The sequence below is a fragment of the Aulonocara stuartgranti genome (assembly GCF_965226115.1).
Source record: "Aulonocara stuartgranti genome assembly, chromosome: 12".
Taxonomy (NCBI): domain Eukaryota; kingdom Metazoa; phylum Chordata; class Actinopteri; order Cichliformes; family Cichlidae; genus Aulonocara; species Aulonocara stuartgranti.
This window is the reverse complement of record NC_138948.1, coordinates 5,045,516-5,072,744: the sequence shown is the minus strand read 5'-3', so window position 1 is coordinate 5,072,744 and position 27,229 is coordinate 5,045,516. Positions and strand designations below refer to the sequence as shown.

Below are 27,229 nucleotides of genomic sequence, written 5' to 3'. Positions count from 1 at the left end.
TAAGTGCCTCTGAGTCTGGAGCTACAGTAAGTCTGTGCTGATTTGTGTCCATTTCATGCCTAAAGTGAGAATTTTCCACTTTTAAAAAGCCCAAAAGGTCTACAACTGGAGGCTGGAGGAGTTAGCTCCAGAATATCAAGATGGCAGACGAAGGAAAACTCAACCCTTTTTTTTATATCAAACATTTATCCTTCTTGTCAAAACTTGCACAACCAAGCAACACAACCATCAACATTTTATTCCGGGTTGTGCCTGGAAACAGGAATGTTATTTTCCGTGGTGTTCTGCTCTTTAATGAGTCCGGGGTATAAACCATCTTCCACTTGAAAGAAACCACAGCAACAGATGGAAAAGCAAAGAAAAGAAACTCCTGCTCTGCTGTGCCACTTTATTTCAGTCCAAATGTCTCCGGTGTACTCCTGCCTTTCCATATCACCTCCACCTCCACATCCACCTGCACACCTGCTTCCAATTTCCTCTTCGGGTCCTTCAGCGAGCATACCCACACTTGAGTTCCTTGCCAAATTGTCAATCATGCTATCTGAGCTGTAGATTTCCAGCCTTCTGTCTGGCCAAGTCGCCTTGTTTTTGCTTCTTCTTCTTTCTCTTTTTGGACCCATGCCTGCCTGCGTGTGCCCCTCAGGACTTCCTGTTTAATGACCCACATCAGAAATGGATGATCATTGCTGACGGCTTCATGGTTGCAGTGGGAGCTAAGAGCAAAGGACTAATAGTACACTGACTGCCTGTGAAAGAAAGTCTGGATACTGTTGTCCAACAACAAAACGCTGCACTCATCGTACTCATTAACTGCTGAAAACTGTCTAAATGTTGATTCTAAATATGGCTATAATATGGCTCAGATCCTCAGCCTTGCTTAGTGAACATTATCAACACGTCTGCAGATGCTTCCTTCAGAGTCGACTGATAGTTTGACAACTGACAACATCTGACAGTTAAACTTTTTCTTCCTGATCACTGGCTGTAAGCAACTCATCAGTGTGCTGCACATCCTTGTTTTCTAACCTGCTTCAGAAAACAAATGTTGTTTGCAGGAACAGCTGATCACAGTCTGTCAAAGTTTACAGTTTTTAACTAAAACAGAAAATATGGAAATAAACTGCATCAAACCACTCTAAGAAAGTCTGACAGTAACACATTGTTTCCCATAAAACAGGAGAATAATGCATTCTGCATTCAATATTTGCTGTTTGCCCATAAAATACTGCTACACTCTGTGAACAGCTTTGCATGCTGGGGTTAGGTTAGAATAAAGACAGCAATGCCCCACAAATACAGAAAGCTATTGTCTTTCTAGAAGAAACACTAGGGAACACAAGAGGTGGTTGTGATTTTCAAATACTGGAATAGACGTTTTATTAAGAATAACACTACCAGCCAACAGGCCAATAAAGCATGGTTTCATGGAGTGGTCATACTAAATGTTCTGTGAACGGTACACACTACAGCCACCAAACAGCTCTGAAATCTGCCTGGTAAAGCTAGCAAGGCTATTACAGCACAGTTATTCCATTAAAATTAACCTAATCCCCTCAGAATCAGCTGTTTTGTTTGTTTGGGGATATGTGTGGAATCTCAATCCAATGCAAAATGGCAACCACACAAAGTTGCAGGCTCTTTAGAAGCATCTATTAACCCTTTAAGACCTACCATAGAACCAAGTCTGCCAGAGCTTATAGTATATTTTTACATGCTGTGGAGCCATTTTTTGGAGTATTTCAAGTTGCTATACATCAATACAACCATTATAGCCCAAAATTTAATAATATGTATTCATTAAGTGCATAGTAATTACATAAATTGCAAAAAAGTGCAATAAACTACAAAAAAATTTAAAATTGTTTTTGTTTTTTTAACATATATTTCTAGTTAGAGAAATTTAAGAGGTTTATCCCTCAAAACTGTAAATACAAAAAAGTTGCACAAACTAGTTTCCCACCACAGGAAATTTATTTTAAGTGTCTTCATAGTTTTATTTTTGAGATACACCAATTTTCATATACTGCAGGAAAAACAAAAAAATATATTATAGTGCAAATTTGCAAAATAACAGCATATGCATCAAAATAAAATATTTCCAGCAGTGCAATATGAGTCCTAAGCATCCCAGAAACGACACAGAAAGTCATAAAGTCAAACATAACTTTTAAAAACACAAGTAGAGGCTCATATGGCCACGAAGGTAAAAAACTACATTTCCGCAATGTACGTCACTTCCGGTTTCGGGCAGTTCATGCCGGACATGCGATAGTTCACGCTGATGGACGTAGGAAGTGTTACAAACAGCTGATCGGATCGGCAAAGCGTGTTTCTGGAATATTATGTTTTTGTTGCTGCAAGTGCTTTTTATGCAGTTTTTGCAAAGCTATATGTGGAAGGAAACTGTGACTTAGGACAAGCTGATGGCATAAGATGTAAGTACAACTCCTCCGGTTTCATATGCAAAAAAAATTATTGCGCTAGCTTACGTGGTTGCAGTGCTACGGGATTTAAAAATAGTTACGCAAAATGGAGCGTGTCCGCTCCGACCGGCTTTAAAGGGTTAATAGGTCAAAACTCTTATTCGCCTTATAGTTTCCAGTATTATTGAGCCCACAAAATGTCCTAAATACAACAGATATCCTCTTCATATTGTAGGTTGAAAAAAGCAGCTCTGGTAAAAGCTGCAAACAAATCAATTTTGAACTTTGACCATCAATATCATGGGTTATCTAACAGTTTTAACAAGAACACTGAACAAATTTAATGCCTATGAGGTACAGTTACAAAAATGGCACTAACATTAGAGCAGCCAAAAACACCACATAGACAAATTAATTGAGCTAAAACTTAATCTTACAAAATTACGGAGCAGGATCACTGACTGCTCAGGTGTTTCGTGCATGAAAGTCCTCTCTGGCATTAACAGCACAAAAACTGTGCACCAGGAGCTTCGTGGCATGGGCTTCAATCCAAAGGTGTAACGTGTTATTTGCCCTATAGAGTAGCTCACAGTTAATACTGAATAATGTTTTGTTTGAAACCCTCACCTGTATTACACATGACATTTTTGGCTTTTATTAATACTACCTAAACCCTTTTTCAGTACAGCTGGATGATACAGTAGTAGAGAGTTGCCATCCTTAATGCGAGCAGCGATCTAGTCAGTGAAAACATCAGTGTAGCCTTAAATGAGCAATTTCATATAAACTCTGTTGAACCCTTCAACAAATTAAAGAGGAAAAGGCCCAGTACTAATTTGAGTAGGTAAAGAAAGTCTATTACAAGTCTACCACAACTACTTACAGTCATCTGAGAGCAGTGTCAGGTCCAGTGGGATCTCCGAGTATAGCATTGTTGCTTGGAATACACAGTGTTTTATCACACACATCACTTTTTAGTAGAGGTGGATGGAAACACAACTAGAGCTTCAGACAACCTTAACCTGAGGTCTAATGAGTCAAAACACCAGTATGGACATGCAGAGCCTTTATTTAATTTAGCATACCATTACATGTGTGTGCTGGTGCATTGGGTGTGACTTTCTAAGCCCCTAAAACCATTTTGTTAAAGTCATTGTAACATGTTTGTTATAAATTTCTAGTCTCCATGGCTAACCCTGAAAACACAAAGTGATTTCATTAGTTTTTCTTTCTCAAACTTGACAAAAGACCAGAGTCAATTCTCTATTTTTTTAATAATAAAAAGACTTTACAACTGCAAGTCTCCACTTTTTTTCAGCCACATCCAGCCGTAACTACACCAAAAGCCTAACAGCAGGGAGCGCAAGTGACTTTGTTTGACCCCAGAGAAGAATTCGGGCCACATGAAACACAATCCGGTGATACAGCTGAGCCACTAAGTGAGAGTTAGAGAGAGACGATCAGCTGACAGTACATATCCACCTCTCACACTGACAGCACAGCAGAGGATCACATCTAATTAAATATTTTTGTTAGAGCAGATTTCCTACAACAACATTATGAAAGAAAAACTTTCTTGTCCTTGATTAACCTTGAAAACTGCGACTACGTTGTCGTTTCCAATCACACACTGGAAACATTGAGACTTTGCAGTTTAGTTCAAACATGTTCAGTATTTCACAGGTGGAGCAGACTGCCAAACAAAGGCACAGGAGGACGGTTTGTGCAGCCAACCTACCTGCACACGAACGCACCATCACACCTAACTTCATTCAGTTTACACTTGAAACCTCAAACAGAAAGACTGGATAACTCACGGTCAAAACTATGTGGACACCCCTGTTACATTAATTCTTGATGTCTCCCCATTTTTTAAGATGTTGTCCAGGAAGATTTTAAGCCGCCTGCAGTGATACTAAAACACAAATCTATTAGTGACATTCAGCACTGATAATAAGGTGAAAATTTCTGGCCTATGATTGGTCTTCCAGTTAATCCCACAGATGCTGGATAAATGGGGTAAACAATTTCTTTGGTTCTTTGGTGCATTGGCTTCGTATTGGGAAAACGACATGTTTAAAGTTTAAAGGGCCACTGGGCTTGCAATACGCTGGAGGATAGCTTGATGTTGTGGCACAAAAACACTGATAAAGCTGGTGTGGCTTAGCTCAAACTGTGAAAAATGGCTGTCTGGAATAGTTTTTGCTTGGGCTGCCAGCTCACATTGTTTCCACAATTGTCATATTACATCCATACCTGCATGTCTAAAACTGCAGCTTCATTTTAGCCAAGAATCTATCATTTAAATAGCTGCCAAAGACTAACTGCAGGTGAAGACCCAAGAACAGAATAATTAACGACTTAATACTGAAAAAATAATAATCAAACTATTAAAACGTATTACTTAAAAAAAATCCTTCTGTTGAAGATAAAGCTCCCGCAACCCTCACACCAGTGTACGTGCAACTAAAGAGAACTCCCTGTAAACCATTTAAATCATGAGCTTCTTTCAGCCGCACATTTTATTAAGAGCAACACATTCACTACATTCACCATGGGATCATTACAGACACGACCAAACATGTCAGGATTTCAAGGGGCACACCTTTATCTGCAGGGAGATGTTTTCCTGGGTGTGCAGAGTTTTATATCAGCAGCAGCCCGACACACACACACACACAGACGCACACACAGACGATGCTATGTCACAGCTCTGCAACAATGAAAAGAAAAAACTTGGCAGTAATAAACACATAAGCATCCGTCCCCATGCAAACAGATTCATGTGAAGAAACAGCCTGAAACCATGTTTTCAGAGTGTGACAGACTCTGAAATACAGCCAGAAGCAAAACCTGAAGGCAAACTGACAGATCAGGTGAAAAGGTAACGGAAACATGCAGGTCAACAGGTGAACATACGCAACCTGCAAACCTGGGCTCAGCACATTTTGACAGAACCTTTAGTAAAGGGGTGCAGACAAACCCCAGGGTTTTTATATACGTATATATTCCAGTTAGGTAATACTTCGTTTTTTCTCTTTGCCCACTTGCTAATTTGTTTCCTTTTTAATTGCTTTTCACCGTCCCTTTCACTCAGCCACTAGAAACCTTTCAGTTATATTTAGGCACAATTCATTTTTGGCTTAAGATATTCATCTTCACACAACACTAGTTGTGTTGATATATTATAACCAGGAAGGTACTGGCCCTTCTCATTAATGCTAAACCGGACCTCCTGCATAACTGAGACAGACCAGCAGCTTTGATGGAATAAAAATAACCTGTCCCAACAAACAGAACCAAAAAAGTCACTCCAATTACATTAACCCAATAATGGCAGCAAAAATGTTCTCAATTTGACTGCTTGTAAGTCACAGGACTTGTCCAAAAGCTCTAAGTGGCTGTAACTGCTCCAACGAGTCAAACAAAACAACGAAGACATAAAAGAGCAACGCAATTAACTTCTCTGGCCAGAAAAAGAAAATAAGTAAAAGCAGAGAATGGTGAGTGTTATCGTTCTGCGTCCACTAAGAGCTTCACTTGTAAACCACACACACTCAATACTGTAATCATTTACAGCCATACAAGTAAACAAATTAATAGATGTATACAGCTTAAGAAACACACCTGTGTCCATTTTAAAATAATCTACAGACGTTAATACTGCATTAAAATACACATTCAGTCTTCTTTTTACAGTAAGCATGCACGAATATATGCTACAGTATCAAATATGCAATTAGTACACAGGAACACACTCACACACACTCAAGCAATTAAAATTTAACTAGATACATATACAGTATGTATGAATGCACTTATGTTCCTCTCCACACACACGCTGCATCCACACACACACGTACACCCAGCCAGCCTGGCGCGGTATCAGAGCTCACCAGGTCGTCCAGGATGGTGACGGGGAAATCGAACATGCACATCTTGACAGGCTGAGCGAGCGCTCTGTGCAGGCTGAACAGGGATTTGGCTTCCATGCTGTGCCCTGAACGCACCGTGCAGCCAACGCTCGACTGCACGCAACCACAACAAAAACACAAATAAAACCAGAAGAAAAAATGAAAAAGGAGGAGCTCCCCAGTCTGGCTGCTCGCTTCGCAGTCCTATCACAGAGGACTGCAAAGAAATCCACCTCAAAGAAACCCCTCCACCTCCTTTTCCCCAAACACCAACAACCATCCACTCCCCTTCCTCTTCCTCTTCCTCTTCCTCTTCTCGCCTTTCTTCCCCTCCTTCTCCTCCTCACCAAGGAGCGTCTAACTGTCAGCAGCTGCTCTCTCGTCTTTCCGTCCGTCCTCTGGGGGTATTGCCCAACACCACTCAGCTGTTTTGCCACGACCGCAGTGCTCTCACATTCAGACGGAGGTGCTCGGACTCGCCACCGAACCAAAGCACACGTCTGCCCGGAAAAAATAAAACCTCGCCAAATGAAATAAAATGCAGCAAGTACACAGAGGGTCCTCCGAGTTGCTGTCTGACTCGCTTCTGCTTCATTATGCTGCAGCGATTTAATCAGGAGAGAAGGACCAGCTCTGTTTTGCTCCTGTAGTGCCAGACGGTCTGTGTGAGCCCATTAAAGATGAAGCAGGGTGACTGCTTCAGAGGCTGATGTATGAATCAGACTCTCTTCTCATTAATGTCGCTGGTAAATGTGAAGGCACGCATTCTGCTGAGTTACCAGCCCTTATTCTAAAACTTATTTTTCTTTTATGGGTTTGATGAGAGTCTAAAAGTCTGAAGATCTTTTCAACAGGATGTTAGCAAAGTCCTTTCTCTCTCTCTCTTTTTTTTTGGGGTTGGATTTTAGTGTTAAATTTTATGTTTGATGGTCTCTTTGCTGTGCTCCTTCACTGCACGTGGGCAGCACTGACTTTTGCAGATATTTTCAACAATGCAATTTTAGCTTTATTGCTGCAGAATTTACATTAACTCACATTTAACTTGACTTACTGCAAATACAACCTGAAACTAAAAAACAGCATGTGTGCCTCAAACCTGCAACATGCAGTTGATGCCTCTAGTATAACAAAGACTTCATAGAAATTTATGGTAAAAATGACCTAAATGTTCTCTTGACCTCAGTAAACATTTTCCTGATGGGTTTATGATCTTTGGCACTAGTCTTACTGAATGCAACAATTATTATTAGACTCAAAGATAATGATACCGCAGAATGCTTTAGGGCGTGGCCACTTTGTACTTAAAAAAACATTATTGTTGTCAAATATACAAATTTATCAAACTGGATGTCAAATAAAAGGACAACAAAACAAACTAATCAAAATCTCCAAGCCCATAAACTGGAGTTCCTAAAATGGAAACATGAGGATGGCTCCAAAAAGTGTCCCCATGTCACGATCTAACTAAACATGTTTACCTGGTACAAAACATTGGTTTTGGCCTCTATGCAGAGTTTACCCCTTTCCAATGACTGTAGGGGAAAACTGGAGTCAGGGGCATGGACACTATTGACTGGGCCTCATTGTCCCTGAACTTGACCTCTCAACTACATTTGTGTTGTTGGTGCCTTTTGGAGCATTTTAATGTCTTTCTTGGACAGTATAAGCCATCCAAAAAATTGACTGAGTAGTTTTTTACTTAGCACTAATTAGCAGGTATTTGCGTCATTCTACTTTTATACCTGTAGAGTGTGTGGATGGAGTATGCTAGAATTAGCTGATAATTAAACTCTCCACCCTCTCCAAATATGCTCACTTCTGGCTTCATTAAACCAGCAAATGTTGAAGCTTTGAAGCTAAATTACTGAGCAGCACCATGAAAATGTCACCAATTATCACTTGAAACAAGGAGGTGTCAGACGACAGTCTGTGAATCAGCTCTATCTGACAGTGGAGGAGACACATGGGCCGATTATCTGCTCGTTTATTGATCCATGAGGTAATTACAAGCTTGTTATTGAAGCTGCGGGTTACAAACAAAAAGAAGTAAAAGTAAAGTATTCAGTTTAAACTAGAGCGGAGCGGCTGAGATAAAACAAACCTTTTCAGGACATATTCTCAGAGTGTCTTTCATGTTTTTATTTGCTGTGTGTAGGTGCAGGTTTCCCCACAGCAGCAGGATTGATTCAGAGCCCACCGGGAACCATCTCGCCTCCAGCTGGACTCCGTATTGACATTCTGATATAATATCTTTGTCGTGTTTGCAGCCTGAACCTTAAGGCTTTAATGTGCTTCTGCAAAGACTCAAAATACCTCTTGTGAAAGTCGCTGTATGTAGGTCACACGGCTGTTACCCTAAATGGCTGAAATGCTGATAGAAAGGAAGCAAGTCTGCTTTGACGTGAAAAAACAGGGTTAGCGTTGTGAAGACACGTTTTGTTTCTGAAAGTCTTTCATTTTTTCTCATGCATTTTTTGTAGACCTATCACATGCATGTGATTCGGCAGATTATGGTATTCTGGTAGAAAAGATATGCTCAGCTGGCTTAGATCAACAGCACATTAAATGGTTTTATTCTTGTATTTCTGGTACAACTCAGACAGTAGTCTCCAAAGGTTTCACACCTCCTGCAGATGTTCCACAAGGATATTCTCCTGGTCCACTTTTATTCACCTACAAACTGCAGCCATCGAGCTACAGGCAGTTCTTTTTCTACACTTTAGAAAAAGAAATCAGGAGATGAACAACCAAACTTGGCGCACAGGTATATGTTAGACCCCTGAAGGTTCTTATTTACATCAGAAATTATGATGTAATCATGGTGCCTAGCAGTCATAGCCAAGAGCCTAACGTATTATTTATATCAACAAAACTTCCGTCCATCCATTTTCTTCCACTTATTCTGGGTTTCTTCCAGGTCACAGGGGTGTATAAGTGCACATGGCACCAAGAAAACCCTAGACTGCGGGTCGATTTTCTAATCACTGGGAACGCCAGGCAGAGGCTCCCATTTCCGAGATCTTCAACTCCCACCTTCAGCAGAGCTTTAACAGCAGTCCGAGAGAGACTGGGGACACCGAGTCCAAATAAACCATGTTCAGCACCTCCATTGTTGAAGCTGCTGCACTGAGCTGCAGCCACAAGGTGCTCGGTGCCTTTCACCGTGCTAACGCCCAAACTAAATGGTTGACTCCGGTGGTGAATGGAACCATTAGGCAGAAAAAGGAGTCCTATCGGGCTTGGTTAACCTGTGGGACTTCGGAGGCAGCCGATAGGTCCTGACAGGCCAAGCGGAGCGCAGCTCGGGCAGTGGCTGGAGCAAAAATTCATGGGAGGAGTTTGGAGAGGCCACGGAAAAAGAATTTCAGACTCCTTCGAAGAGATTCTGGCAAACCATCAGGCGACACAGGAGGGAAAAGTGGTGCTCTACCTAAACTACACCGCACTGTGTATAGTGCAGGCAGAAAGAATACTTTACCACATCTGCTAAATGTATCACATCTCATGCATTTCAGAAAAATTCTAATCAGACATAAGTTTGTTCTAAACTCTGATAAGACTGAGTGCATGTTAAAATGATCCAGCCTATGGTTTATATTGTATGTTATATTCATAGTTACAAAAGTGAAACTGTTGACTCTTAAAGATATTTATGGTGGTGTTGTTTATATGGAAAAAAGCACTTGATTCTTTCTGTTACAGCGTACTGGTTTTATTTCAGTTCAGGGGTTTATTTCATTGAAGTATAAGTTTACATGTATCTGCAGTTATTCTTACACATGCTTATTTAAAACTGTGAACATGTATAATGTGTCTTTGTATTATTTGTCTGACTCTATATTATTGCACATCCTTTGTGCACAGGTCACTCTTGAAATAATAATCGCTGGTTTTGAGGAACTTGAAGAATTATAGCAGGGTCTACCTTATAGTATAAAGCATCCTTAGGCAACTGCTGTTGTGATTTGGCACTGTATAAATAAAACTGAATTGAATTGAGTAGAAAATTTGAATTGATTTAAAAAGTGCTGAATTCAATGATCCTCAACATGGAGATTTAAAAGTACAGCAGCCAGTAAAGATGAGGAACTGCCGCTGCTTTTTAAAAACACTATTAAGAAGTAAAAGAAGTAGCAAAGAAGCTGAAGGAAAAGAGAGCGAGAGGGCCTGAAACACCACTGGGAACTGCTTTCAGATGCAGAGACCGTCCCACGGATGAATACTGTAGGAGAGCGGTTGTCATGGAAACAGGGAGGCAAAGCTGGCTCTTCATAGGGCTATATAAGATAGACCTCCTCCTCCTCCTCCTCCGTCTATAGATACACAGCCAGGACAGGAAGCCAGAGTGTAACCTGCAGCTCGGCTTCCTGCGGACTCAGACAAAGACAGGACGGGCGGTGCAGGTACACGAGAAGTCAGTTCATCCGAGACACGACTACAGGGTGCAAACCTGTTATTACGGCTAAACGCTGCTTTTAGACAAATGATTACAGATTACAGAACAACAACAACAACAGTACTTGTTCTGACTTCTTAACACGAGACTTTCAAGGAAAGATCAAAAGAAACATGTAAACAGGAAAATATAACCTTTATGTTTGTTTGTTTCTATTCTTTGCTCAGCAGACTGAGCAAAGAATAGAAACAAACAGAAATTATCTATTGAAAACTGGCCTGTAACCTAGTTTAAATCAAGAAGATCTTTAAGACCCTGTCAAGGACAGGGTAAATCTGGTCCTTCACACTTTTTAAACTGATCTAAATATAATTTTTTGCTCCTCACAACTTTCAACAACATTAATGGTAATAATCTGCAAATTAATAAAAATGTTTTAATCTTATCTGATTTTCTCTGAGCATAAAAAGAGGTCGTATCTATTTGATATGAGATCATTTTTGTTTTGTAAACATCAAATTTGTCATTTTGATGTTCGCATCCACAATCCAGAGGGTTAGGCTTATTGTGCTGCTGACAAGAAACAGGCTTCAGAAAGTCAATGAACTGAAAAGAGAACTACAGAACAATATGTGTCTTTGAAGCTAATTTCAAAATGATGGAGATGTAAAGACAAGTTTCACTTTTATGTGCAGGCAGTTTTATAGCTGAAGGTTTGGCTAAGATTATTTTAATGACACTAAACATTCACTTTTTTCATTTTTTTTTATTAAACCAACCCTTTCATATATTTTCTGTCATGCTATACTTATTTTTATAGAGCTATTCTAGTTTATTTAAGCTATTTCGTTTTAGGCTATATTCAATATTTTGGCTGCTGGGATAAATAAACATTGTTTTAAGTTAATGAGGAGGTTTGGGCAATGTGCTCATCCTATGAGATACATAAAGGATATAGCCATCATAACATGCTTCAGAAAAAATGATTAGGTATTTTACGCTCACTCTTTCTCTGTCAGACAGAGCTGAACTGTAAAAAAGCGATCTACATACCTACCCTCACCTATAGTCACGAGCTTTCTCCTAAGGGTGGCTGGCTTCTCCCTTAGAGACAGGCTGAGGAGTTCAGTCATTTGATAGGAGTACAGACTAGAACTGCTACTCCTCCACATCAAAAGGAGCCAGTTAAGGTGGTTCGGGCATCTGACACGATGCCTCCTGGGTGAAGTGTTCTGGACACGTTCTAGCAAGAGGAGGCCCGGGCCAGATCCAGGACATGCTAGAGAGATTTTATCTCTCAGCTGGCCTGGGATGCCTGGGTGTTTCCCCGGCAAAGCTCGAGGAGAAGGCTAGGCTGGGGAGAGAGAAGGAGAGATCTGGGCTTCTATGCTTAGATAGATGAGCAGATAAGCGTGAGAAAATGGACTGATGGATAGATGGACAGGATGGTTGGAAGTTATGGAAGGCAAAAAGAATGTGTGGCAGGTGATTTCACTTAGAAAACACAAGAACCAATCAGTAATGAGAAAAAGATGTCAGGAGGTGGAAAAGGAAAGGGGTGAAGCTTATGTGTTCAACTTCCTGCACAACTATGACACTGTCATATTTAGGCTGCAAAGAACTTGTAAACATATCTTCAAGGTCAAAAATTAAAATTCATTATTTTGCTTTTACTTCAGGATTTATTTGCTTTTACAAAATGTTCCATTCCACCCCTTAACTGTCACATCAGGCTTGTGAAACAGGTGGTTGTGAGTTGGCTCCATGGTAGAACTGTGATCAAATATATTCCTTTGGTTAACTAAATGTTATAAAAGTTAATTTAACTTTTTAGGGGGTAATGGTTTAGAGCTTTATGTAAATCAAACTGTACTTGAAAAGGCATTAAATATGAGTCATTTGAATGATGTCTTCCTATGATGAAGAGAGAGAGGTGCTAAAAGGAAAGCAGAACATTAGATCAGAATGACTTTAAGGTTTTCAGGCTCATGTGCAGACCGGTGCTCTGATACATATGAAATACATGAAAGGTTTAAAAAAATATTTTGTACAGTTATGAGACAAACATTTAAGTACTTATGTAAAAGTTGGAATCGTGCAAAGGTTTTAGCATTAAAATGTACTAAAAATACTTGAACATACTCATAATGCAGAATCATATTCATAATATTATTGGATTAGAATCATTGATTCACTCCTTGGTATATAACTTAAATCTGATTGCTGGAGACAGCTTACACTGCTCATTTAATGCTTTGCAGATTTATCTATAATATAACAGCATCATATATTGGCAGGTTTATTTCTGCAGAGTGGCATGGAGTGCAAAGTACAAAACCTGCATCCAAATTATAATGGGGTAGAAGAAGAAAGTAGTATAAGGATAGGCACCGAATGCAATGGTAATCCAACCAATCACAGCTTTGAGTTCCTTTTTTGGGAGCAATCAGGCTGAAGTAACAAATAATTCTTATTCTTAATGTCAGCAGCCTGATTACACATTGAAATAAGAGTTTAAGGTTACTGAAATACCCAGTTTGTTCTTAGTCTTTTGGAAAACACAGCAGGAAGGCGACGCCGGTTGTGCAGGACAGAACGAGGATTTCACTCATAATTGTAGGGCTGTGCGATATGACCGACATAAGACATCTATCGTCCCGATAACGATATAAATTACAAAATTTTAACATTTTCTGTAAATTCTGTGAATCTCGGGCAGCTCGACTTACGTGAAGTGTTTCCAGCTGGGCGTCGAGTAGCTGGAGTCGAGTGTTTTAACCGATGCATGAAGCTATACATTTTTAGACATAAGTTGTAACGGCCGCCGTTTTCTTTGTGAGTATTTATTACACGGCGTGCTGCGGGGAAAAACCTGTTCTAACGTTTGAGTCTAAGGTTTATTTTTAGGCACCTGACGCCTCTTTTTTGTTTCTCATCCGTAAATACTCTGCATACTTTTTCACGTGATTCAGTTTATTTTGAAAAGTCTCAACAGGATCTTGAGCTTTATTGTGAAAGGTTTATGTGGAAAATAAACAAGCGGACACGCGATGGTGTTACCGTCGTTGTTGCTAACGACAACGCATAAAAACAGGCGCTTGTCTGTCGGTAGTGTGGTTATATTAAATATAAGAGAAAGAGAGAACTTTAAGAAATGAATATAGCCACTACAGCGACCATCAAAAGTGTAAAAATAATATTGCCGTAAACAGTTTATTTTGCGACGCCACAAAACAAACGATATATCGAACAGCCCTACATAATTGTGACTTAAAGTAGATCCGTGCCAACTGTAAACTGTATGTGTGACCATGTGCACAAATAGAAAGTTGACTTTTTCTCTAAGAGTGTAGCCTTGTACACTTCAGAGCTCATCCTGCTACTTTTTTCGGCAGTCACATGATCAACAAACACCAGTGACCCAGTTCCTCTGACACATACATGCCCATGCAATAACAATCCCTCCTCTGAGTTTGACAGATGATGTGATATGCTTCATATCATGAGCTGTTTCTCTCCTTCTCCCTGCTTTACTCCTCCCATCATTCTGGTCCAAGTTCATATTAGCTTCTTCTGTCCAAAGAGGAAGGAACTGGCTTTTTAGCAGGATTTTTGAAATGAAGCCTAAAGCCAAAATGACTAAATAAGTTCAAGGAGCCTCTATGATACTTGGATGATAAACCATGGAAGTAATTCTGTAATAATTCTCATGCACTTTAAATGTCTTCAGCTGTTTTTCATGAGCAGGACAGTTTCTGGAATCTTTCTGTTGGGCTTACTTTGTTTCTTTCAGCCTCCTTCACTTGCATCAGCGTCTCTTTTGACCTCATACTAAGAGTTCCAGTGAAAAGACACCATTTACTCATTGCTGTCATGCAACAACAGTAAAGCTCATTAGTCAACGATGTCCACTTACTTTTGAACCTCAGAAAATGGGGGGTGGTGTATAAAATGCCTGCCTAACAAAGTTAATGCAATACCTTTTTACCCTCCCTGAATTAAAGCGGAAAGTCAGTACTTCCACTATGGAGGTGTATGGAGCAAAAACTACAAAAAAAGAAGTGTCACCGTTCAAAAACTCATGGCTCTAACTGTATACAGATAGGAAAGAAAATACTAAAAATATAATCTATCTATCACATATGATTCCTAAGAGCAGAGACAGGCATACAAAGAAATTTCCGGACTCTTCTGCCTGTTCTGTATCCTGAAATCATCTTGTTTCTGGCCTGCAGAGTCTCTGGATGGAAAAATTTGCCTTCACTCAGCATGAACACGCCTGCAAATGATTACAGTGTCTACACACTCAAATCTAATCCTGTCACAAACGTGGACAAATGTTGGCAGCCCTGACACAAAAATTCGAGCTGTTTGCTGACCGAACAAAAACAGAGTGGGGCAAAACAAGTGTCATCAACGAGTGGAAATGTTACACAGCTCCTGCACTTTGCAACACTATTCATACACTTTGCCCAGCAGTGCAAAAAGGCTTCTTCAGAAAAGAGATTTCAAGGACAAGCCCTTCCTCTACATAAATGAAAAAAAGGAGAAAAGAAAAGAAAAACCCCGAGGACTAAAAACTGGAGAAAAAAAGTCTGATTCTTGTCACATTCCATCAGACAAAAAAGTCCGATATGCTTGGAGTGAAGTCAAGCTCAAGAATGGAGTGGTTTGTGCAGAAAATGGAGCGACAGAGAGGCTTACAGCTTTATCTGCGATTCCTACAATAGTACAAAAAAACCAAAACTGGGAGTGCAAATAAATGTTTCAGAAGCAGATAAACATCAATAATACCAGCAGCAGGAAGCAGGATTTACATGGAGGAGACAAAGAAGAATAAGGGTGTTTACAGTAAAATCCAGGCAGTGAGAGCTGAGGGTTAAACGCAGCCTTTGAACGGAGGCGGTGGGAAGCCTCACATCCATCCTGCTCGCCTCGCAGACAAAGCTCAGCAGTGACCTTTGACACAGATTCATCGGGTTTACTTGATGATTTCTAGCATGGAAAAATTATAGAAACAACACAGTGAGGCTGTAACCCTGTCTTACAGTTATGAGCTGGGACTTTTAATAGAAAAGACAAGAAAATACCATGACAGCATCAAATCACAGCAACCTCTCCCACTAAAAGAGAGGCCTTTTCTTTTAGTTAAATCAGCGGGAAGCTGCAAAATATATTTAATCCTGATAATGAACATGACACGGCTTATTGAGACTAATTAAGATTCTGAAAACAGTGCTTCTAACTATAATTAATGGAAACACCGACACAAGTCCAAACAGGCTTGCAATCAACTTGCCCAACATATTCTTTTTAGCTAGACTTTAGGCCAAAGTTTATATCGAACTCTGGGCCTCTCTGAGCTGACTGGTTGTAACTGACTGACTTTTATACCATTATTAGAATCATAAAATATTTTTACAAAAAGTAACACAAACACCTGCATACAATTCAGATTTTCCAGCTCACGCCTTTAGACACCAGGAGAGTAAACACTGCAAAAACAAAATTAATCAACAGGAACAATTTAAGGAAACTGATTAACTTCCCACTGAGTGACTGAAAGAATTAAAATCAGACACACCTCCTCACATCTCTGACGGTAAGATGTAACATTAACGCTCTGTTTATGGAAGCAAACAAGAGGAAGTAACTCCACCAACATCCCGTCAACACCACCTCCTGCCCTCCGTTCTTGGACAGATAAGATTATGAGTTCTATTGGTTGAAGGACATTTCCTGAAGCAAGTACCAAGAGGCAACAACAAGCAGAAAACTATCACTAAAAATAACTCATACTTCAGTTTATAAGCCTAGGAGACAAACAAGCATCTGCCTACTAGTTTTAAAAACTGTTCAGTGAAATTTTTGGCCAATAATGTAACCATAGACACGTCTTTATTAGGATTTCTTATTTGCCACTTACATTTTAAGTGAATTTACTGAGGTATGTTCGGTTTTTATCCATTTTCCAACTTTAAACCTTCAATATCTAATTAATCTATTTGTCAGTTTGTTTGAAAAACTGTTAAAAAATAGGACAGTTATTTATTTATTTTTTGGTTGTTTATTTTTTTTTATTTTTTTTTACTGGAGATAAACATAGTGGTGAAAAAATATTGGTTGAATTGGTATTTTATAACAATTTTATCCATCCAGGACTTCATTCAATTCATACCTAACATTGTACAATAACAATTTATTTTTCCATGTAACAAAAGTTAATGTAACAAAATAAAAAAGACAAATGGCGGCATCAGGAGCGGATGCCTGACAAACTGTTATTTTAAATGTTGGTATTGGCCAAAAAATTCCCATTACAGCACGAGGGCTTGTTTGTTTACCTGGAACAAGAGCGAACATAAATAACACAAAAAAAAAGAAAGAAAAAATACATTGGTATCGCCACGAGCTTAATAAAATATCTGCACAGAAATCACAATCAGCGCATCCCAAATATTTTATAATGAAGATTTATTTGTTCTCCCAGGCACATGGGAGGGAATAAAAAACAAGAAAACAAAGAAAAAAACATCAGATATTATTTATTAGAATTGACCTGTTTAACAAGCAGTGACTTCCTAAAATTTTATAAGATTTGTTCCATAGAACAGAGGTGAATGTAAATATTAATAAAAAAATGAAAAGAAAATGTTGGCATCACAACTAGATATACTTTGGATTATTATTTTTGCCTGTTGGTATCTGCCAGAATTTCACAATTTGGTGCATCCCTAATAGTTTATAATTAATTTGCCTCCCAGAAACAAGGGTAACCCTGAATATCAACAAAACCAAAAGGGACTGAAAAAAATATCGGCATCAGAACCCGATATCTGTCAAAAAACATTGGTATTCATCTATGATTCCACAGTTGGTGAATCCCTAATCCTACTATAATGATTGTAAGATATGTGGTATATGTGTCTTAAGTGCCAGGTGGGCCAATCTGAACAAAACTTGGCACATATATAATATATATATCAAATATTAACATGTGTTTTTTTTTTTAAATGTTTTTATATTTTGATTTGTCTTCTACATTATGTTCACCATCCCCCTGCAAATGCAACATTACATACACCATTTGTATTTTTTTTCCAAGTGTCAGGTTCAACATACTTAACTCATTCACTGCCATTGACGTCTATAGCCGTCAATTGCAGTGAATGAGTCAATGGGTTTAACTCATTCACTGCCAATGGCTGGCAGTGAATGAGTTAACATGGACCTAATTTAACAATAACAAAATTTTGTATCTGTGAAGAAATTCCATTTCAGTTGGGTAGGTGAGATGTTTAGAATTTTTCATACCATAATTACTGATGACTCGAACAAATAATATAGTACAGATCTATTCTTTCCAGTCACGCAAGTGGGAATTAATAACAACAAACAAACAAACAAATAAATAAATAAATGATTGGGGGGATCCGATTTAGGTCCTAATTATTTTACAAAATGTCTTTATTGACCTAAAATTTCAAAATCGTGCAACCCTAGCTTCACAACATTGATAATGTCTTGTCAATTTAATCCCCCCAAAATCAAAAACACATTTAATTATTGTAAATGCTATGTCTTACATCTTTATATACAGTCTATGGCTTAAAGAGCAGCAGGAGAGAGAGTGGCAGAGAGAGGCAGACTTTTAAGCCGGGGAGAAAGAGAGAGGGGGGGGATTATTATCATTAAAAATGTGCTGATCACCTGCATAAATTCGCCTTTACAGCCCGTTACTTCTATCAGATCACAGCTGTGGCAGGGGTGCAGCACGCGCCCCATGTAGCCTAATTACGATACGCAAATGAGCTCAGGTGTGCATTTAAATACGAACCCGCTGACTTCACGGCTCTGTGCTGATTTCTTACCTGTTTTTCCAGCATGATCATTCTCTCAGTATCATGACCTTCATGGAGTGAGTATCCATGCGAGTTCTGCTTCAGCGCTAGACACACTCCTCCTCAGCCAGCATCTCCACGGACGAGCGAGAAAAATGTAAAAAAATAAAAGGTACTAATGGCTAACTGGCGTTACCCTTTGGAGGTTAGGAGACCCCTGCGATGTTTTATCCTTGAGATAAATGTCCTTGGTGACTTCAGCATGTCTTCGCAAGAATAAAAAAAAAGGCGGGGGGGCATTAAAGGAGTGTTTATTCATGGAGGAAAACACATCGGTCAGTGAGCAGGGAGGGGAAAACGGGCAGCTAACGTTAGCGTGCTAGCGTTAGCCGGCTATGATCAGATTTTTATTTGTCTCCTCGTGCCTTCATCCCAGTCACGCTCCAAAAACCGCACGGGGACGGTGTCCTCCAGCTCAGGCGCTCCCGAGCGAATCCCTGCCGCCGTTACTCGACGGCGGCATCCCAGCGGAGCGAAGAGTCCGAGCGGAGAAGGATGCGATGTGGCTCGACCAGTGAAAATGGATGATGCTGGTAGTACTGCTGCCGCTGCTGGCTGAGGGGGATTCTCCGCTTTCAGCAGGGCAGCAGGACGGTCCTCTGCTGCTGCTGCTGCTGCTGCGATCACAGAGAAAGTCGGAAAAACGACGCTCCTGAATGCACCACACGTAGACCGACGCATCCAGGGCAAAACAGGCGCTCCTGAACACACCTCAATTCAATTCAGTGCAATTCAGTTCAATTATGTAAATATTTTGCATTTAAAACACATTTATCAATTATTTAAAATAAAACAAAACTAACAACGACGATCTAAACACAAAGCCGTGTAAAACCTATGGCACGAGGGCCGGAAATAGCCCTTTAAAGGGGCAAACTTGGCCAGTGGATGTCTGTGTTAAAACTGCAGAGAAGTCGTCAGAAGTCCAATATTATTTACTGTTCAGTTCAATTTAATTTATGTGATATCCCACATAATTCCACAGGTCTGGAAATATATATACTTAATTTATTCCAAAAGTTGAGAAAAATCCTGTCATAAAGCAGCTACAACACACACAAAAAACAAAAACATTCAGCTCAGTAAAACAAAGGTGAATGAGGAATAATGTGAATATTAGCAAAACAAAATAAAAAGACAAAAAGGTATCTCTTTGCTATTGTTATTCAGTATCAGTTTTAGATCATTTTGCATCTATTTGTGTCTGTTTTATGTTCTTTATGGTTGCTTTTACAATTTAATTATTGTTTCCATCTTTGCAGTGACTCTTAGTCTCCACTTGGTTATTTTTAGCATCTCTTTATGGCGGTTTCGCATCCTGTTGTTTTCCATGTAGTTGTAATTTGCAGGTCTTTGTAGTCCTCTGAGGTCTGTGATGATGTCATGTTTGCATCTCTTGGTTTTACATCTGTATCTGTCTCCATCTCACCCTATCCCTATTCCCAGCATCTTCTTCTGCGTGCCCTCTGCACTACACCCATGAACCTCCTCTGGGGTGTTCCTCTTTTTCTCCTGTCTTACAGCTCCACATTTAACATCATTTATCTAGTAAAGTTACCATCTTTCATCTGCACATGTCCAAACCATCTCAACCTGACCTCTCTAACTTTATCTGCTTGTTTGTTTGTTTTTGTCTCTTTACAGTTATTTTATATCTCTTTGTGGTGATTTTGCCTTTCTCTGTTCATCATTTAGCGGTTTTGCATCTATTTGATGTCTTTTTACCCCCTTGGTTCCCTTTTCATTGCACCTTTTCTCAGGTTTTGCCTTTGCGCGCCACTGGGGGCGGCACACACCCTGACGGGCTCAGCTCAGGGCGCCCAAACCCTATCCCTCGTGGTGCATTCTGGGACTTTATGTAAAGCCAACATGGCAGCCTCCTGCGCCAGAACACTCACTAAGGTCGGCTTGTCTTTTCTGGAGTCTCCAGCAGCCCGTCGGTCCGGCGCCTTCTCCTACCTGCTGGGGAATGTGGGCGCGCACGGATCCAGGAGGGCGTACGGCACCGGTGGAGCGGGGTTCCGGTCCAAACTGCTCTCCGGTGTGCGCCAAGGGGGAGGCAGGGTGCTGGGCTGCGCCTTCCTGCTGGGTGGAGGTTTGGGTTTATATCAGACTGTGAAGCTGTCCGTCCAGCAGCACCTGGCCGAGGAGGAGAGGAAGGTCAGTGAGGTAAGTGGGTGTCTTTGATCATCACCGTCTGCCTGCAGTAAGCTCACCTGCCTGAGGTGTGTGCAGCCCGGGTCACTTGTCAGACCCCAGCGGCTGCGGACATCTGCCACTTCTTCTGAATACTGCCTTTTATTGTGTTTCTACTGGAGTAGAAACACAATAAAAGCTTTCAAAATGCGCTGTTGTTTAGTTTTAAAATTAAGTTTACAGATTTGTCTGTAACGTTTTGCTTTTACTGGATCTGCTCTGTATGAACTACAGGCGGTCTGCTTTACGGTGTGTTAGTGGCTGGAGAAATGCTGTGGATCACTGCTGTCTGTGTGTCTGCAAACGTTTCCAAACTCTGGGCCTGGATCCCCTTTATCTGTACGTGCACAGCTGTAATAGCCATCAGCAATAAACCTTTGCAGTCACTGTGCTTCACAAACGTTTGCTCTTGAAGCCTTGAGGTGTTCTTGCACATGGTTATATAGATATATATATATATATATATATATATATATATATATATATATATATATATATATATATATATATATAATTTTTTTTTTTTTTTTTTTTTTTTTATATATATATATATATTTATTAGTGTCGCAGAATTGTGCACCTCACCCTCCTTTCTTTCCCACACACCTGCACTGAGTAGGAGACGCTCTGTATCTCATTGTACATGTGTATAGTGATAATAAAAGGTATTCTATTCACCCACCTGCAATGTGTTGCAGGTTTAACTTAGCATTTATAAGCAGTATTATCACCTTATCAAGCACCACTAGCTTTGCATAATTCACAGTTCATAATAATCCTTATCTCATACTTGTCTCTCATGCTCCCCCTCAGTAGCTATATTCAGGTCCTGCCTCTTTAAACACCTCCTGCCCCACACCCCTTATTAAAAGCCCACTTTCTTTTGATTGGCCAGCTTCCATTAGCCTGTTGTGGAGTAGTATTAGTTCTTTCAGATCCATAGACAGTATAAAAGATGGACAGAAAAATAAGCTTGCATTCTTTTTAGCAGCCCTTTGCCAAGCTGGGGGTGGCAGCTCTTAAGTGTCCACATACTTTAGCCTCATAGCGCTCTCCTTTCCTCTGCTGCCTCCTTCCAGGCTCCAGGAGGCAGTCTGAAGCTGACCCTGTACCAGTACAAGACCTGCCCGTTTTGCAGCAAGGTGCGAGCCTTCCTGGACTACCACGGGCTGCCGTATGAGATCGTGGAGGTGAACCCGGTGATGAGGAAGGAGATTAAGTGGTCTACCTACAGAAAGGTGCCCATCCTGATGGTGGATGGTGAGGTGGTAAGACATTTGATGTCATCTTAAATCTTTGAGAGGGGGGGGGGGGGGGGCGCGCACTGTTGAGAGAACAAAGTTAAGACTTGTTATGTTTTTGTCAAACATTCAGACAGATTTTAATTTCTGGCATGCCTTCATAACCCTCACTCACCACAATTTATATATTTTATATTATTTTAAGGATATTGTCTTAAAATCCCAACACTAAGAGCAGTCTGAGGACTGGGCTTCTGGCTCACAGGAGTCACTTACTCACAGAATTTGTATGACAGAAAATAAAGAAAAGCATGTCCGCAAAAAAAAGAAGAGAAACCTTTGTCCAGTCTCTAATTAAGTACCTAAAAAATGTGCCGGTTTTTCCTGTGAAACCCTTCATGTCCTGCTCTATTTCCTTTTTTTTAAATCTGCAGCAACTGAATGACTCGTCTGTCATCATCAGCTCGCTCAAGACCTATTTAGTCAACAAGTAAGTTGTGACTTCCTTCACTTGTTATTTCATGAGGAATTTTGTTTAGATTTTCTGTTAATCACTTCGAATAAAGCTCTGAGAAATAATTTGATAGTGTAAAATCTATAAAATCTCAGGTGGGAAACTCTGTGGTTCAAATACATCCCACCCTGATCAGAGCATTAAAACTAAAATGGAGAAAAAAACTATTTTAAAAGTCTTGTTATTAAAAAATGTTATTATAATGTTATTATTGTACTTGATGTATGTGAAGTTTATTTCTATATTTTACTGAGAAAATATTAGAATTTAGAAAATATGCTGATTGTTATTCGACTAGTTAAATCCTTGGTCTTGTGTTCTGAGGGCAGGGTTTCTTATTTTGGTTTCCAAAGAAGTAACAATGCAATACATTTAAATAAACCTCACAGTTTGGATGCTTGGGTTAATATTTTAAGAAAAACATTTGTAAAATTTCTGTGGGGGGGGTTAAGTGACCCACTGCAGCAAGTGTGTTGTTATTTAATACTAATTGTAAAAACATAATTTAATGTTTCATTCTTACTTCCTTTGGTGTGGAATACACTTGGATGTGATTTTTATCCAGCTCAGTGTTCTTGTCTTGAAATGGCATCAGTAAGCCAGTGTGGCCACAAGAGGAACTGCAGTTCCTCTTGTGGCCACATGAGGCTGGATCCAAAAGTGAGCACGTCACTATAGATGCCCCGTGTTAAATGGTCAAACTGTACACTAGAAATATATTGTCAAAAAATAGAGTGGATAGTTTCTCTCTTCATAACAGTTCTTAGTGGGGCTCATCCACCTGGATAAATGAGTTGGAGGCATCAAAAAATCTTTACCTTTGGGGTTTTTTTGCAGGAAGAAGAGCATGTCCGACATCCTTCGCTGCTACCCGGAGATGAAGTCGGTGAATGACAGGGGGAAGGAGGTGATCGAGTACAACAACAAGTACTGGCTGATGCTGAGCGAGGGCGAGACCGTCGCAGTTTACCCACAGAAGGAAATGCAGAAGTAAGCCAAGCCCTGTTTCTCACACGCAATTATTAGCGGACTCTTATTTTGAAAGGTAGCACGTGGGTGTAACCCAAAGACTGTGGAGCATTATTGCTCTCAGGCTTGTGATTGGTCAGCTGATATGAAGCCTCTACTTTTAGCAATGGGAGATTTCTGTTTTCATCATTCTAATGAAGATCTGTGTGATGAGCATCTGTTGGAAGGAAAAATCTTAAATCTGCATGAAAATGTGGTGGTGGTGGTGGAGTTTTCTGCAAACTAAAGTCATGTGGTCCGCATCAGACCGCGACTCCATCTTTTCTGTGGATCGTAAATGTTTTCTGCTCTGATTTCAGAGAGGAGATGAAGTGGCGTCAGTGGGCTGACGACTGGCTCGTACACCTCATATCTCCCAACGTGTACCGAACCACCAACGAGGCCCTGGCCTCCTTCGACTATATCGTACGTGAGGGCAAGTTTGGTACTTTTGAAGGCTTCTTCGCCAAATATGTTGGCGCTGCGGCCATGTTTGTCATCTCCAAAAGGCTGAAAAGTCGGTATGTGGTGTTAGATAACAGGCTATCGCGTTTCTGGTAATTTTAAGGTTTTTGGGGACGTGAGGTATTAATTTTCACTCCTTTGACCCAACAGACACAATCTTCAGGACGACGTCAGGGAGGATCTCTACAAGGCTGTCAACGACTGGGTGGCAGCCATTGGCAAGAATAGGAAGTTCATGGGTGGAGATCAGCCCAACCTGGCAGACCTGGTGAGGAAACGCAGCTTAGGTCCAGCTCAGGTTTGGTCCAGGGTCCAACTTAGGCTTGTTACTAATTTAATGTACGTAAATTAGCCTGATTAAAGCTTCACCACAGACTGATAGAGATAGAAAGAGGTAGTTTTCAGGTCTGAAAAGTGAAGCCAGTGTTGAAGCAACTTAAACCTGTTTTCTGTAATGGTCAGCAGGTGCTTGAATAATACATCTTGTTCTGCAGATGTTTTAGAAAACACGCACTGATGGCCTCGAATACAAATTTTAGGTCTAGATTACTAATATTTTGTCCATGTGCCTGTTCGTTGTGTATCTCCAGCTGTTGATTTGCTCCACCTCACTTAAACTCGGCAGGTGTGATGCTGACGAGCTGAATAAGTGCTGTAACAAGTTTAATGTTGTGTGGATGAGCTGTTCTCATCTTATTTTGGCTAAAAGTTGGTTTCTGTTATCAGCGTTTCCCCTGCGGTGACTACTCCTGCTACACGCTGATCCATGTTGGTTTGATTGACATTGTGAGGACATTCAATCCCATTATTGCCCTCTCAAGCCTCTTACCACTAAGTTAACCCTTAACATAACTTTAAAACTAAGTCTTAACCCCCAGAAGCGAGAGCTCGCCACAGTGTGTGATGTGTTTGCAGACCATCTATAAAGGACAGTTACAAAAATAACTTGGTTACACTCCCCCAGATGGAGGCGCTGCATTGGTGCCCAGTTTGTTCTACGTTTACAAAAAATGTGTGTACTTTCCTTTAAACATCTGTAGTTCAAAAGGATCATTTTCTTGCTGGTGTTCACATCAATGTGAGTGCCATCAAGAAAGTTACTCTTTGTATTTGTGCTTGTTTTAAAGCATAATGTTTATTGTTACTGTAAAAGTAACACTTTAATTACACAATTTTAGTATTTTTATTTTAGTTACTTTATGTAACAAAACCAGGCAGATAGCACTGGATGGAACACTTTACTGTGTGACTGACAACCATTAGCCAATGAGCATGTAGATCTACCTCACAATTCTAACATCCAATTTAAAAACACGACAAAATGGCTTCACTATGTCCATCCTTAGTATACAGTCCATTATATCCACTCCTTTATGACATCACAGAGATCCAAGAGCAGAAAAAACCCCTGAAATACGGCATTTCGACCAGTCCCTGAGCTTTTGGCTCACAGGGATTGCCTAATTATTTGAAACTCTGGTCATGTTTCATACAAGCAGCCACAATTTTAACAGTGAGTAAACTTTAGGAAAAAAGTTATTTTTAATCTTCAGGCTTTGCACCTGTGCTCTTCTGTTACAGTCAGTGTTTGGAGTCCTGAGGGTGATGGAGGGCCTGCAGGCGTTTGATGACATGATGGCGAACACCAAAGTGAAATATTGGTACAGACGCATGGAGAGCGCCACGCTCAACCACGAGGGTCTTAACGCTGAGCCTTATAAACACTGAACAGTAAAAGCTCCTGAAGGACGGCAACCAGAAGACGACCACCGCCAGGTCTTGTAGTGGTCACTCAACTTCCTGAACCTGTTAATTCTTGTGAGTGGGTTTTTAATTGACTCCATCATTAACAGGGCTGCTTTTGTGGATCAAATCTGCTCGTTTAAAGGTCTGTCATTTTTACTGGCCTCTAGTGGTGAAATAGACAAACTGCAACAACAATATCACTGAAACACTTGATCTTGTTTTGTTATTTTTAAGGAACAGAAAAGTCACATCTTCAGAGTACGGTTAAAGGAGAAATCTGCACATATTCATGCAGCTAGTCTTCTTCATCCACATATTTTTGAATTACTTTAGGTTTTTTCCATTCTCATTCATCAGGCAGTCTACAGTGTGGCTATGAACAAAATTAAACTGATTTCCAGGTCGAGACTGGTGTGTGAAGGAAAGACGTGATTGTTCCCTACGCTGGTTTGTCCTTTTGAACATAGGAATTTAGAAACTGGCTGTATAAATTATTTCTTGTAACACTGTTTATTTCTGAGCTAGAGTTTTACGCCTACTTATCTCACATGGGAAAATCTTGGAAATCAAAATCGTCTGTGCTCAGGACTGCAGAGTCTGAGGCTCGTTTCTGCAGCTTTGTGTGGAAAAACGGTTCATGTTCTCTGTATTTATTTCAGATGATTGTTCCTCTGATGCAGTGTCGGTCAAGCCATGACGAATCGATATGTTCTGCGACTGTTTGGGTAAAAAAATGTACGAATAATCATCGAGCTGGCACCAAATGTGTTTAATATGCAATATTTCAGCCGCAGCTGAAGTAACTGTAATAAAAACGACTCCGTGTGCATAGATGTAAAAAGGTCAAATAAAAAAGGTAAACATGAAGGTTGTCTCTTTTTAAACCACATGTTGGTGCAGTTAATGTGTTACAGTTTTATAAAAATGTGTGTTTCTGATCTAAAACCCGCAGCACAAGGGCCGGTGTCCTGCAGGCTTTAGATCTCACCCTGGGCCAACACACCTGAATCAAATGATTAGTTCATTACCAGGCCTCTGGAGAACTTCAAGACATGTTGAGGAGACAATTTAGCCATTTAAACCAGCTGTGTTGGATCAAGGACACATCTAAAACCTGCAGGACACCGGCCATTGAGGCCTGGAGTTCCCCATCCCTGGTTTAAGGGGTAAATTAGGTTAGAGTTTAAAGCAGGGGTGGGCAACTCCAGGCCTCGAGGGCCGGTGTCCCTGCAGGTTTTAGATGTGTCCTTGAACCAACACAGCTGATTTAAATGGCTAAATTAGCTCCTCAACGTGTCCTGAAGTTCTCCAGAGGCCTGGTAACGAACTAATCATGTGATTCAGGTGTGTCGACCCAAGGTGAGATCTAAAACCTGCAGGACACCGGCCCTCGAGGCCTGGAATTGCCCACCCCTGGTTTAAAGG

At 40.3% G+C, this 27,229-nt stretch overlaps 2 protein-coding genes across 7 annotated transcripts in view; one reads left to right on the top strand and one right to left on the bottom strand.

Moving 5' to 3' along the window:
• Positions 1-18,690, bottom strand: part of LOC309719569 (ral guanine nucleotide dissociation stimulator-like) — a 56,941-nt gene extending 38,251 nt beyond the window's left edge. Inside the window, exon 1 of one of the 4 annotated variants that reach the window (XM_082555742.1) lies at positions 18,605-18,690. In XM_082555742.1, the coding sequence (XP_082411868.1) occupies positions 18,605-18,625 (21 nt within the window). In that variant the 5' untranslated portion in view covers positions 18,626-18,690. Of the gene's footprint in view, positions 1-3,306; positions 3,411-6,319; positions 6,579-18,604 lie in introns of those variants that run through there. The other 3 variants (XM_082555738.1, XM_082555740.1, XM_082555743.1) reach the window with 3 other exon arrangements.
• Positions 18,375-26,671, top strand: ptgesl (prostaglandin E synthase 2-like). 3 transcript variants are annotated; one of them, XM_082555744.1, is made up of 8 exons: positions 18,375-18,651; positions 20,395-20,803; positions 21,910-22,098; positions 22,506-22,561; positions 23,423-23,575; positions 23,914-24,114; positions 24,209-24,326; positions 25,640-26,671. In XM_082555744.1, the coding sequence occupies exons 1-8, from the start codon at positions 18,638-18,640 to the stop codon at positions 25,784-25,786; spliced, it is 1,287 nt and encodes a 428-aa protein (XP_082411870.1). In that variant the 5' UTR covers positions 18,375-18,637; the 3' UTR covers positions 25,787-26,671. The 3 variants fall into 3 exon arrangements, with proteins under 3 accessions (XP_082411870.1, XP_082411871.1, XP_082411872.1); XM_082555745.1 differs by lacking the exon at positions 18,375-18,651 and adding an exon at positions 18,659-18,746; XM_082555746.1 differs by lacking the exons at positions 18,375-18,651; positions 20,395-20,803 and adding an exon at positions 21,039-21,169.
• Positions 26,672-27,229: the final 558 nt, after the last annotated feature.

Excerpts from the sequence above, each read along its gene's own strand:
- ptgesl (XM_082555744.1), top strand. Across the intron at positions 20,804-21,909 it reads AGGAGAGGAAGGTCAGTGAG|GCTCCAGGAGGCAGTCTGAA; the intron begins GTAAGTGGGTGT and ends GCCTCCTTCCAG. Across the intron at positions 22,562-23,422 it reads AAGACCTATTTAGTCAACAA|GAAGAAGAGCATGTCCGACA; the intron begins GTAAGTTGTGAC and ends GTTTTTTTGCAG.